This window comes from Nesoenas mayeri, assembly GCF_963082525.1.
Source record: "Nesoenas mayeri genome assembly, chromosome: 8".
NCBI lineage: Eukaryota > Metazoa > Chordata > Aves > Columbiformes > Columbidae > Nesoenas > Nesoenas mayeri.
In genome coordinates this window covers 12033292-12046527 of record NC_137554.1, presented here as the reverse complement: position 1 = coordinate 12046527, position 13236 = coordinate 12033292, and the positions used below count along the sequence as shown (strand labels likewise).

Below are 13236 nucleotides of genomic sequence, written 5' to 3'. Positions count from 1 at the left end.
CAGATGCTCTCTATTCATACAATGAGGAAAACGTTTCAAATGCATGAAAGTAATCCAATACGGAAAAGTAATCAGAATGCAAATATGAAGAACATTTAAAAGAACCTTCTGTGCCAGAGAGCGCTGAGGCAGTGCTGCAGACTGACAGAAGTTATGCAAATTGATTCTATTAGCGCAACGTGCAGCCTGGGGAAGGAAAATCTGATAGAAACACAACTCCAATTCCTGCTCTGACAGCAAAATCACAATTTGTGGTGCACCGTTCACTTTAACTGTAGTTGGAGGGGGAGAAGGGGAAGCCCCCGCTTCCAATCTCCAATACAGAGGGACTTTGAAGTTCAGGGTGTAGCTTCCCCAAAGCCACGTGATCTTAAAAAAAATCCCCAACCACAATCCTTCAGGTTTCACGCAGTGCGTCCTCACTGAAATCAACTGGTATAAAACTGGAGTTATACCCTGACATTAAGTTTTAAGTTCCATCGAAACCTAACCACAACCAAAGTAAACAAGCGTTTGGTTTGCTTTATGGGGCCTTTTATCTCCGTGTGTTATCGACCATTATTTGTTACTTAAAAGCGTCGATGGTTTCATTAATTTTACTAGGCCTGCAGAGCAGCCAAAACGGCGATGTTTGCAGGACGGTGACACGGGGTGACACGGGGCCGGCGCCGCTCGGCACCCGCCAAAGTCCGCGGGGCGCGGCAGCACCGCCCGAGCCCGCGGCCCCCGCAGGCCCCGCCCCGCCCCGCCCCGCCCCGCCCGCCCCGCCCCGCCGGGGCCGGCCCCTAGGGGGCGCTGCTCCGTGAGGTCAGTGCGCAGGCGCGTGGCGGGATCTCGGGGCGGTGCTGGCGGGGCACGCGCAGGCCGGCGGGCGCGCTGCGTCCCGCGCTGGGCCCGCCCCCCCCGCCCATTGTCCTCGCGCCATGTGACCGGGGCGGTTGCGAAGCGCGTCCTCCCGCCGCACCGTTATTAGTGCTGAGTCACGGCGCGGCGCTGCTGGGGCCGCGGGGAGCTCGGAGGCTGTCGCAGCGCCAGGCTTCCCCATGGGGACGGACGGCGTCCGCGCGCTGCTGGAGCAGGCAGGCACCCTCACCCTGCAGACCGGCAACCTCCTCACCTGGGGCTGCCCGCGTAAGAAGTGCCCGTCCACCCCCGCCGAGGAGGTGAGCGAGGCGGGCCCGAGTCTTCCCCTCCGGGCGGGGGGCGCCTGCGCGGCGAGGTGCCGGGGCGGGCCGCGCGGCAGCGCAGCGGCCGGGGGAGCTCCCGTTGCTGGTCCCGGCGGGTGCGGGGCCGCCCGAGCGATCCGGTGCAGCGGTTGTGTTTGCGGCGCGGGCGGCTCGGCGCCCTGCGCGGCCGCAGGCGGGCAGCCTCGCTCAGCCGCCGCGTGCGCGCCCGCCGCGCTTGTGCCGCGTGCCCGCGGCCGCGCCCGCGTGCACGCGCTCGAGCCGTCAGCTGGGAAGCGTAAAAAAGGCGCTTTTTTTGCTGTTTTTTACGTCTGTTTTTTGGGGCGCTCCGTGCCGGCGCACAGCGCCGTGGCGCTCCGCAGAGGCAGCTGGCGGAGAGGGGCGCAGGCGGCAGCCGCTGCGGTGTTCCCCTGCCGCGCTTCGCTGGCTTCGCGTCTGCCAGGAAACCAGAGCGTGTCTCTGCTCCTGGGAGCCACGGGTCAAAACAATGAATAGTTTAAGCACTGTCTGTGGTGGCAGATGAGGTTCTTGATAATTCTTTAGCAAGAGAAAGACAGAAATAGATAGAAGGTTGCATTGCAAAAAATGAAAAATCTCTTTTTTAACCTGAAAATAATTTTAGTAGTTTCTTACTGGTAACAGGTCTCAGCTGTCATTCTTTGCTAAATATTGAAAGAACTTTTTAAGAACTACTTTAAAACTATTATCTCTAGCTGTATGTGCCAGCACTTGAAGTAATCCTGATAAAATGGATGGAGGTCTTGTGGGCATGAACTTCAAAAACCACTGTATTTACTGTCTTGTCATGACACAGTGATTTGAAAATGGTCATTTAGTAATCGGAATAACTATTGTACTGGCTGGTTATTGCTATGTAGTGGCACTGTTGCTACTCTAGAAGTTGGTTGATTGCATGTTAGTCATGCACAAATGGTGAGAAAGGTGACTGGGAAGATGATGTAATAAAAAGGAAGAATTCATCATACTTTTACTTACTTGTCATGTGGTGATAACTCTTTTATTTGGCCTGATTACTTATTACTTATTATTTATGCATAGGGATAGATTCTGTATCAAAGAGGCAGCTGTATCATAATGGGCACCCTTTTGTGAGTAGTTTCCAGAGGGTTGTTAAATAAAGAGTGCCCAGTGTGCATAACTAATCAGTTAAGGTATTTAAATTCATCTCTTTACAGGGAAATATGCATTTAAACACAAGGCTGCCTGCTTTCCAGAGGCTGGAATTCCAAAAGCAAATAATTGACTTAAATTATGAGAGATAAATTGGTGCTTACCTCTTCTTTTGGTGTAGTTAGTGTGTGTATAGCTCTCAGTGGCAGGATGTAAGATAAAAGTTTGCAAACTAGAAACCCCAATGTTAGGAATTTGAGGATGTGAGGGTATTTGTGAAAGCCGGTCAAAGCAGCTGAATATGCTGTAGTTTTCACATGTGTTGGGGGCAGGGGAGCGGTGTGCTTGGGAGGCGCAGGCTTGTGCATGCTAACTGCAGTGGAACTGTGATGTGTGAGAGTTGCAAAGTAGCAGTATATAGAATATACATATTAAGTACTGTCTCACTTTCCTCCAGAAAGGGAAAGATAATATTTAAAGTTACATCAAAACAGACTGAAGAGTTCCAGCATTGTGGATAGCTATTTAGTGGGGGGAAGCCAGTTCTTGCCTTTTGACTGAGTTATTTTTTTCAAGCCATTTTAAATGATTGGGGAAGAATGTGTAGGATTTGTGTTTACAAAGTATTATTACTGTATTATGTCTTAAACTTTGTGATATTCAGTTTTATGAGGGGGGTGGGTTCTAGTTTATGCATGGTGTTATGGGTGCTCTGAGTCATTGTTAGATGTCACAGGAAATTGCTATTTAATGGTACAAAGTGTTTGTATTCATATAGGTATAAAATATATTGCTAGAAGTGAAGTAAAGCAGCTCTCAATGAATCTGCTCCTCCCTGCGACAGATACCAGTTTTGACAGTACATTTACTTAGCCTGGAGGGTAACAACTCCAGAGATGTGTCAGAGGGAAGCTACAGCATTGGGATAGTGGAAGCACTGGTACAATATGCAGTTAATTAGCTGATTTAGACTTAATAGTTATTCCTTTACTACGTTCAAGAAAATCCATTATCAGAATCCTGCTGAAGTTTATTTTGCATCTGTGGATGCAGGAAGAAGGCAGGTGTGGGGAAGGATCTGAAGGTTCCCCCTTCAGTAATGAAGGACTTAAAAGGATTAAGTGGTTTGGCACAGTGGAATAGGTAGGCAGTAAATGAGAAGGATCAGATGCATCTTGGAAAGAGAAGTAATTAATACAGTGAGTATTTAGTGATTGATTGTAAAGCTTCAGAAATTTCTAGCAATGTTGCAACATGTATGATATTATCTGACTATGCTATAACTCAAGAATCTCTACAAAATAACCAAAACAAACAAAACCACACACCCTCCCCCCCAAAAAAAACCTAAACACAACACCCAAACCACTCCATATGCTAGTTCAAGTACAGTACTTGTTTTACTGCAAAAACTCTTTGTGAAAGAGGAGAGGAAAATATGCAAGTAAAAGTAAACTAGTTTGAACAAGTTTTGGATGGAAGCTATGAAGGAAGAATCTTCTGTGGTTAAAGGAGTGGTGTCCTTAACTTCACCTGCCTTGTCTGTCTTATGTGTCTATTTATCCTGTTCAGTGCAACTGTAACATACCTACACTTCAATATGAAATAATATTTTGTAGGTGCGGGACTGCATTCAGAAAACACTGACTAAATGGAGCTCAAAGATTGGGCAAGACCTGAATCAGGTAAGAGATGTTATGCATGTTATCCATGTTACATGTGAAAACAGAGAAATATGTAGATAGTTACACCTTTTAAAATATAAATGAATCTTAAATTTCTGTAAAAGTATCTGCAGCTCCAGATATCTTAAAAGATTATTTCTCAACCCCTCTGGATTTTTTTTAATATCTAGTAAACTTGGAGAGGTTAGGAAAAAAATACCAAAGTAAAGACAATTCTTAGCAAAATAAGTCCTTGTTTGCAAGATTTCAAGTTAATTGTTGGAGCAATGACCAAGAAAAAATCTGTATACCTCAGAAGTTTGCTGTCATGCTTGTGGAAACTCAGTGGAGAATTACCTAAACTACAGAGATGATGAACTGGAGAGCATAAGATACTCCCATTTGAAGGGGAACTCTGAAGCACAGCCTTGGTTGACTTAAATATTTTTGAAGCTGGTAAAGTGGCGTTTTTTCCCTTAAGAACTAAAGTCTTCCACAGATTTCTTAAAACCATAGTCATGGGCGTCTGACATCATTATCTTAATGTATTTGGCTGCTTCCCTTTCACTATTGCTTCTGAAGTTCAGTGAAGCAGTAGTAGGTTCCCATTTGATACATTTGCTCTCTGAAATATTGGCATTTTCGTGGCAGTTTCTTTGGGTTTTGTGACCAGTTTGACGTCAACTGCACGTTGCTGTGTTCCACACTGCAGTGCGGTGAGGCAGTTATTACTGAATGATTTGAGGAAGGTCTAATGATTGCTTAAGAGGAGAATAAAAATAAACATTTGTCTCTGTAAGATGTAGCGATCCAATTAGTATAAGCTAGTTTTTACTGTCAAAACACATCAACTGCATGATTCCAAATTAATTTATGAATTAATAGGTTTCCAGTAATTTTTTAAAAATAAATATATACAGACATACAGAACAAACACAAACTTTTGTTTAAAATATTGACTGTATGGAATAATTTGGAGTCTCGCTTACGGATTTTTTTTTGTAGGGAAGCAAAAATTACCAGAGAGTTCTTGGTTTTGGGTGGGGTGGTATATATCTCTGTATAACACAAAATCTCATGTAGATAAAGCCTTAAAGTCATCTTGTCCAAGCTGATGTAACATGTCAGCCTAGTCTTAATGAAAATAGAGGGGACAATCTCCAAAACCTTCCTAATTTTCAGTTTTAAATCTGTGTTGTACAGAATTTTTGTGTTAGGCTTCTCTGAAATTACAAAATACTTCTATGCGAAGATGTTCCTGTAATTGACAATGTGGTTTTTTTCAGCTAGTCATGAGGGTTTTTTAATAAAGCAAGGCAGCTTGAATTGGCACAGCAATCTGTTCGCATCAGAAAGTCACAACACTACTGAATCTTATTCCATTAATTGTTAGCAATAATTAATATTTTTTATATTAAGGGCATATGGAGCATTTCATATAGCTTTGTTTTCCTGTCTTCCACTCAGAGATCAATGAGCATTGGCTTACATTTTCTACCATTGCATATTTATACTTTTTGTTTGTAACTCTACAAGGCTTTTTCTTTTTTTTAAAACATTCTTTAGAAACTTCCTGTCTCCTCTTGACAAGTTGTTCCTAAGTCTCATGTACTTACTGCAGGAAATACTGGAGGTTCTGGAATGTAAAGTAGACTCAGCTATAGAAAAAATAAATCCTGAAGAAAGGGATGAGTTGAAAGTATCAGGTAAGAACATAGTAAAAAATCCCGTGGCATAAAAAGGTTTCACATGCAGTTAGAAGATGTTCACATATGTATAGTTTTTTTCACCGTGTTTTGTAATTGCAAAGTCAAATGACATCAGTGCACACTGTCATACTTTGGGTAGTCTAGAAGTTGGCTGAGAAAGACTTGAATTCATACTTCAGGTTTTAAAGCAGCTCGATATTCTAGTTAAACTTGCATCCCCTGAAGTCAATTTAAATGTATTTTGTGAATCTTTGACTCTTCTGAAGCAAAATATTACAAATAATATTGCAGTTAAGGAATAGCATTGGAAGCACATTTATTTGCATAACTTTTCCAGGTTGCATATGGTGAACTTGAAGGAGGCAATCCAAACTAACAGTAGTACATTTTGAGTCTCAGTAAGTTGTGAAGAGGTCTGTTTATACTATTATGTTTGGGGTTTTCATACAGGTTGTTATGGTTACTGCTTAGTGTCTTGATGCTTAAACCCTAGCTTTAGAGCTTATTAGATCATCTAACTGGATGATATCTTTTTCTGAGACTGCACCACAACTTTGAAATTTAAGATAAGTGTCTTTATTGGGCAGTCACCTTTCAGAAGTGTTTGGTTTTTTTCCAATTTTTGAAGTAATTGATGTATATTCTAAGAGCCAGTTACCCAAGAACTCATAAGTAGTGTGTATAGCTATATATTTAATAATAGATGGCTTGTTTAGATATTGATTGCAGTTTCTTTGAAAATAGCAAAACTTTTCATCATTGGATCAAACTCTTCATCAATCAGAGACGCAGTTGACTTGGGTAAGTGTGGAACTCAAACTTCTGGTAGGGTTTCTTATTTACTTTAGAATTTAGAAATAAATTTAGAACCTTTTCCATCCAAGTATTTAGTGACTGTCACAAGTATCTCTTGTTTTTCTCTGAAGAGGGACTTAAGTAATCAATTCTGTTTACATGTTAGTTCAGTCAGCAAACTTATTAAATGTGGATTGCTGTAACCTTGGGTCCACAAACTCAAATCTCATTCCTTGCTTCCAGCAGGAGCATGTTTTTATTTTTCCATCCAGAACTTGTTAAACAGTTAATAATATGTAGTGGTTTAGTAACAGCAATAATCCTCACTACTAACTGTGTAGTATCTCAGAGATTATTTAAGAACTAAAATAATATTGAAAGCAGTTGATGAAATAGTCGAGTTTTATTGAAGATAGAATACAATGGCTACACTGATACCTAAAGTGGTGTTAGCCTAAGACAGCAGTAATTGTGAGCAGCAGCACTGCAATTCACCACTTTGGAATAACAGTTGGGCATAAGGGCCAAAGAGCAAGGGGTTGGATATCTTTCTTTTCTATTGATACCTCAGTTAACAGCCTATTTAAGTTGTGTTACCATTTGTTAAAAATGCATTCATAGAATCCTTCTACAGAAGAAAATAATTTTAGTGACTAAGTTTTATTCTTTTTGCTATGTAGAAGAGGCCTCGTGGTTGGCATCTTCCCTAAAGTTCAGTGATACTCTAAGACTTACCACTTCTCTCTGGCAATTTATCTCTCTATATTGGGTGTGCTTTTCATGCAACTCATACTGTATATCAAATAGTTCCCCTAGTCCGTGCCTTGTACTTGAGTTATAGTTTGGGGTGAAAGTTAGGAGTTCTAGAAAAAATTGAGAGTGAAGGAATCAATAATTATATCTTACCACTGGCTTCATGGAAAATATAACTTTAACATTAAAAAGGAAAAAGCTTCATATTTTGTTTTGTGTAGTTCCTCTCTGCCTTCCTCCAAAACTCCCCAAGACCTACGGTTGAAACTTGACTTTAAGCTATATGTTTGATTATTTGCTAAAAACACTGTTACTGTCCTTGGCTTCTGATACACTCAGAGGTGCAGGTGGTGAATGGGGAGCTGGCAGGGTGAAACAGGAGGTGTGTCTTTTGCTGAATTTGAAAATTCATGCTGCTTATGTTTGTACCTCACAAGATTTTGCAGTCTCTGTTCTTTTTCCTCAGCATGTTCTGCCCTTGGAGTTGCTCAGTTAGACTCGGTCATTATTGCCCCACCTCCTGTCGAAGATGGAAATAGCCTTTCGTTGGAGTATCTGCAGCCTTATTGGCAAGAACTTGAAAATCTAGTTCAAAACAAAAAGATTGTTGCTATAGGGACTTCTGACCTAGATAAAACACTGTTAGAGCAGCTGTACCTGTGGGCACAGGTGAGAACGAACTTCGTACTTGTAGCATTTCTAGGGCAGAGTAACTGTTTTGTTGGCTGCCACATTATAATCTTCTGTGATAAATGGGTTTATATAGAAAATATATATTTAGCCCTGTTATTTTCAGCACCTTATGGAAGGTCCCAGTGTAGTTCAGGGTTGGGGGGGGGCTCAAAGTGTGTTTGTCTCTGGTTCAGTACTTGTTCAGCAAAGGCTGGAAACCATGCATCCGTTCAGTAGCAGGTTCTTTGTAGTAGCTAAGGTTTAAGTATTAAATGCTCTTATATTTAGTAAGGAGTACAAACAGTACTCTTAAACTTTTGGATTTATTCCAGTGACTCTGAAAACATAGCTGTTTAAACTTTAAGCTGTGTTATTAATGGAGGGATTTCCCCTTAAAAAAAAATACTGTTTGAGTCTTAAGCTTAAATGTAAAGGGGAAGACAGGCTAGGAATCAAGTGGCACAATATTTTTATGTCCAATGTGACTATTTGCCTCTTGTAACACTTAAGTGATGGAGGTCTATACTAGTGTGTGCCCCTGCTCATGTAGGCTTGTGGATTTACCGTTTCCTTATTATTTCCTTGAATATTCCTCTTGTGACATTTTTTTTGTGGTATGTGAACATATTGTATTTATATAAGAGGTTCTACTGAGAGTTCTGATCTGTGCTCTTTGCTGTTTGTGTATATTGAGAGAACTGAGGGGATTAATGATCACTTGCATGGTGACCATGGATGCAGTTTGTGATGAGCAGAGTCAGAGTGTCCCATTTATCTTGATCTGATCTAGGCACTTACCTAAAGGCATGGAAGACTGCAAATTATATATCCTTAACAAAAATTATTTGGATTTTTAAAAGATTTTATTTTATTTCAAACACACACCCCTATAATGTTTTTACTACAACCTGCTGCTGTTTAGGGAACACAGCAGACAGGAAGCCAAAATGCGTTAGTACAGTGTGTGGCAGCACCTGAGCTTAGATGCTGTTCTTGTTTTGGGCTCTGTGCTGCAGGAAACTGCACATGTAGGAGTTGCCTGTTCAGCATCATACAGAATTAATTGACATCCCTCAGACTTTAAAATAATAGTCAAAGGCAAATTGTTCAAAGCAAAATTTCTGTTGTAATAGAGGGCATGGGGAAACAACTAAAGTACATTAATCTTTTTCTTCTTATAAAAGTATTCTGTTACTTTCAGGTGAAGCCAAGTAGTAATCAGGTGAACCTAGCTTCCTGTTGTGTGATGCCACCTGATCTTACAGCATTTGCAAAACAGTTTGACATACAGCTGTTAACTCACAATGACCCAAAAGGTAAGGCTTTGTCAGGTAACAAAAGACTTCTAAATGCATTTATCCAGTACAAAATCAGGAATAATCTTTCTCTGTACTTCAAACTTTGTTACATTTGAATCCTAAACAAAGGATTCTGGAAGCTTCATCTCTATAAAATATTTCTACTAACTTCTTGCTTTTGCCTCAATAAAGGGGAGGAAAGGTGATCTTTTCCAGCCTTGGATAGTTTATTGAAATAATTTCAATCAGAGAATAAAGTAAATAGAAGAACAAACTACTGAGAAATTTGTACTACATATGTTCAAAAAATAGCGTATTTCCACAAAACGTAAAATGAAATGACAGTTACATTGCTCAAGGCCAGTAAATGACAAATGAAAGTCTGCTTGCACAGAGCTTGTCTGTGAAATATCTTGCGTAGAAATGTTGAAGGTCAGTTGATTTTTTTTTTTTTTTTTAGTAATTTGGTAATGTTAGCATAAAGAAAAGTTATGCTTTAATGTTATGCAGGATTCTTTCAAAGTAGTGACTTCTTAAAATAACATTACAAAGAGTTGGCGTGCATGTTTTATTTGATATGTGCCGAGATTCAATTAAAGGATTGAAGGACTTGGAAGCTTTCCTTTAGACTCTAGAATTCTGAGTTACCAGCACCCTAGAAGATTCTGGGATATTATATTAGTCCTCTCAAACATCATCTAATCTTATTCAATATAGTGATGCCTTAAACATATTGCAGGAATCGTGAGCAAGAAGTCTTAATCAATATTTAGCTCATTCCTTCCCTACATTCTTCCTTATGACCAACTATTTATGATGATCATACTTTTCCTTCTCCTTTCTTCCCATTGCCCCCAAAGGAAAACAGTATTTATGAAGTACATGTTCTATAGTACCACTGTTACAACTGATGAATTTCATCGGTGCTTGAGCATGTATCAGCACTGCTCTGGCAGCACACGGGATGAATTCCCATTCAATGCGACAGTTTTTGTGTCCTGTGAAGTCCAAAGTGCAATCTGCAGTTTAGCAAATACTCTCTATTGAGAGTCATGAAATGAAGAAGAGGATTTGTATAGGAAACAAAGCAAGGAGTGATTCCCGTCTGCATCGTTTGCTAAGCTTAACTTGTCTATTAGGGTCAGCTGAAAAGTATTGAGAGTATCTATTGGGAACATTCCTCATCAAAGAGATTGTTCCCTTCACTGACACTGCAGAGGAAACAATGAGGTTTTTGTATTTTCTGCCGCCTTCTGCTTCATGGCATTTAAGCCCATTTTTCTTAGTGCTTTCTGGGCTTGTGGTTATTAGGAGCCCAGTTATGGGAGATGCTATAAATGTTGAGCTTCCAGTGGCTGCAGAGGTAACTGAGAATGCTCTGTACTTTGCTGATGTCAGCTTAGTGCTTTACTCACCTCTGGTTTGCCTGGCTAGCTTCTCAAATTTAGTTTTCATTTTTTTCCTGCTAATGGCTCTACTGATCAACTCTATTTCATACTGTAGAAATCTCAGTTAATTAGTTTGGTGAGAAATGCTCAATGTTGCAAAAAAAGTGTCCTGAAGGCTTCTTCTGTAATATTCAGCCGCTTTTGCCCTACATGCATTCTAGAAGACTGGATCTGTGGAGTGTCTGGCACTGCTTAAGATTTTTGACTGTAGAAAAAGGTTTCTCTTACTAAGTGTTGCTTTTTGTAGCTGTGTACATGACATTATTTAAAGCATCAATATCCATTTTTAACTTCAGAATTACTTGGTGAAGCAAGTTTCCAAGAAGTTCTTCAGGAAACCATCCAGAACATGAAAGCACATGAGTGGATTCCTTTATGGCTTCTCCGGTATTCAGTCATTGTCAAAAGCAGAGGAATTATCAAGTCCAAAGGCTATATTGTGCAAGCTAAAAGAAATGCCTCTTAAAGCACTTCCTTTTTATTTTTTCTCTTCTTTTTTAGTGGCTTACTGTTTCAGTTTCTTGGGGGATGGGGAAGATATTGCTTTTTTCATAAAACACATTTTACAGCATTTGTAACGAAGACCAAAAGTTGTAATTATTCAGCGTGTTGTCAGCAGGAGTGTCTGCAGTGTTCTGATACTTTTTCTTTCTTAACCTATTGACCAGTTAATTTAAAATATGAAATGTTTGGGGTTTGTTTTTAATTGAAATTATCTATAAACAGTTTAAAATATTTTTTGTATGACCAGTTCACTGTAAAATTATTATATTTTAGCTGCCATTTAGGTAAAATAGAGAAACTTATATTTTTATTTAAAATTAATTTCTCTTAAAAGTTACTTATCTGACAGGTACATAGATTTCAAGCATTCAAGGACTAGTTTTTATAGGAAATAGTCATCTTTTCTGAAAAATTATCCCAAAAAATTAAACTGGTATCTCATTACTTGGTATGTATATATAGGCAACTCAGCTGTTTCATTTGTGTGGATGGGAACATTGCTTTCTTTTTAATATAGTGTAAAAGACCTCTATGATTTAGAAAAAAAATGCATCTTCAGAATTACTTTGATTGTTAACTTGAATTCCTTCTGGCTTCTTTGTGCCTTAATATGCTTTGTTTAGTGTTTGCACAAGTGCGATAGCATCTTTACCGTTGGAAATAGAAAATGCATTATTGTGTGACTGTTTAAAATAAGAATTGAAAACAAGTGATGAAAAATCTGCCTGTCAAAAGTTGAATTGTGCCTGTCTTCTTCTCAACTGTGGCTTGTTTTTTCATACTCGTGAACTAACTACGCACTCAGAATCAGCCAAGTCATAACAGTAAATACCGAAGCTGTTTGCTGTAGGATTGTGTGAAATGGATGACTTGTTTTGGGGTTGTCTGGGAAACTTCGTTGCTTGAGTGCCATTCAGAAATGATGCAAGCAAGGGTTAGCTTGACATTAGGTGTATTGCTGTTGGCAGCAGCTTAATGCACTGGCTTTTGAATCTTGGAGAGGCTGCGGCAGCTAAGGCAAGGCTTCTGCTTTAATGTAGCCTGTCAAAAAGGCCTTTTCGTTTCCTTGGCCTTTAAATCAGAATAACTAGCAACAGCTCAACTCGTAGTTCAGCAGGAGCTTGATACTTAGTGTCTAAAATACTTATTTTCCTTTTGATTTCAGACAGGAGTGGGGTTTCATACTAGTAGTACTCATTAATGTAGCTGTATGTATTCTGAGATTTGGGACTGTAAGGGAATGAATTTCCACCAACACCTTTCACATTCTGTCACGTAGTTAGTGGAAGCTGAATGCTCGCAGGCAGTGTCCAGAGTGTCATTCCTGTACTCTGCTCCACTATGGTAAAAGATTAATATTTTTCAAAATACCTTCAGAGCCCTCAAATATCTCTAGGTGGCAAATACTTCTTCAGTTCTTTTGATAAAAGAGAGAGAGAGGGTACTAAAACTAGTAATGCATCAATAAAAGTGTGTGGTTTTTTTTTTTTTTTTAATGAAAATGTAGGGGTTTTTTATGTTGGGTCGTGTGTATCAGAGTTAAATAATGACATGAGTTTCATTTTAAACTTCCCTCCCAGCTTTGAGTTGTATGCTGCTGCTGATTAACTGGTGTCTGTAAATTCTGTCTCTGTGTTTGGCTCTTGACATTCTGTGTTGTGTTATTCATATGTGCTCAGTTTTATAAATTGAAATGCTACAAAACAAGAGTTGTGTTAAAACATTGTACTGGCTGCTCTGTGGGATAATTATTTATTTCCTTTCTGTAAGCTGTTAACAGTTTGCTTGCTGTAGAAAAGTACCCTTTAAGACATTATGATCTTATTTTTCTAGAGTTTGAGTGTATAATAACGTTTTATCAGATTATCTTATTAACTTGTTTTGCATCAAATAGGGAGAGATGTGATTTCCTTCCATGAGGAACTTGAAATTTTGAATTAAAATTCGACATTCTTGTAGGCTTCCAGCCTGTGCGTTGTCTGAATTGTCACCACCTCAGTAACAGTATTTGGCACTGGGTCACAAAGCGCTCGGCCGTGTCCCCCGCTTGGGGCCGCGTCCCCTGCGGCCACCGGCAG

General features: G+C 39.9%; 1 protein-coding gene across 1 annotated transcript; it reads left to right on the top strand.

Moving 5' to 3' along the window:
- The first annotated feature begins 900 nt into the window (after window positions 1-900).
- Window positions 901-13124, top strand: GCLM (glutamate-cysteine ligase modifier subunit). The gene is made up of 7 exons (XM_080349294.1): window positions 901-1163; window positions 3935-4000; window positions 5601-5685; window positions 6433-6489; window positions 7703-7905; window positions 9110-9224; window positions 10951-13124. Exons 1-7 carry the CDS (start codon window positions 1044-1046, stop codon window positions 11118-11120), a joined length of 816 nt encoding a protein of 271 aa, XP_080205420.1. The 5' UTR covers window positions 901-1043; the 3' UTR covers window positions 11121-13124.
- Window positions 13125-13236: the final 112 nt, after the last annotated feature.

What these genes read in the sequence shown, in the direction of transcription:
- GCLM (XM_080349294.1), top strand. Translation starts at nt 1,044, where the DNA reads ATGGGGACGGACGGCGTCCGCGCGCTGCTGGAGCAGGCAGGCACCCTC. An exon ending in CGTCCACCCCCGCCGAGGAG is followed by an intron (nt 1,164 to 3,934) that starts GTGAGCGAGGCG and finishes AATATTTTGTAG; the next exon opens with GTGCGGGACTGCATTCAGAA. An exon ending in GGATGAGTTGAAAGTATCAG is followed by an intron (nt 5,686 to 6,432) that starts GTAAGAACATAG and finishes CTTTGAAAATAG; the next exon opens with CAAAACTTTTCATCATTGGA.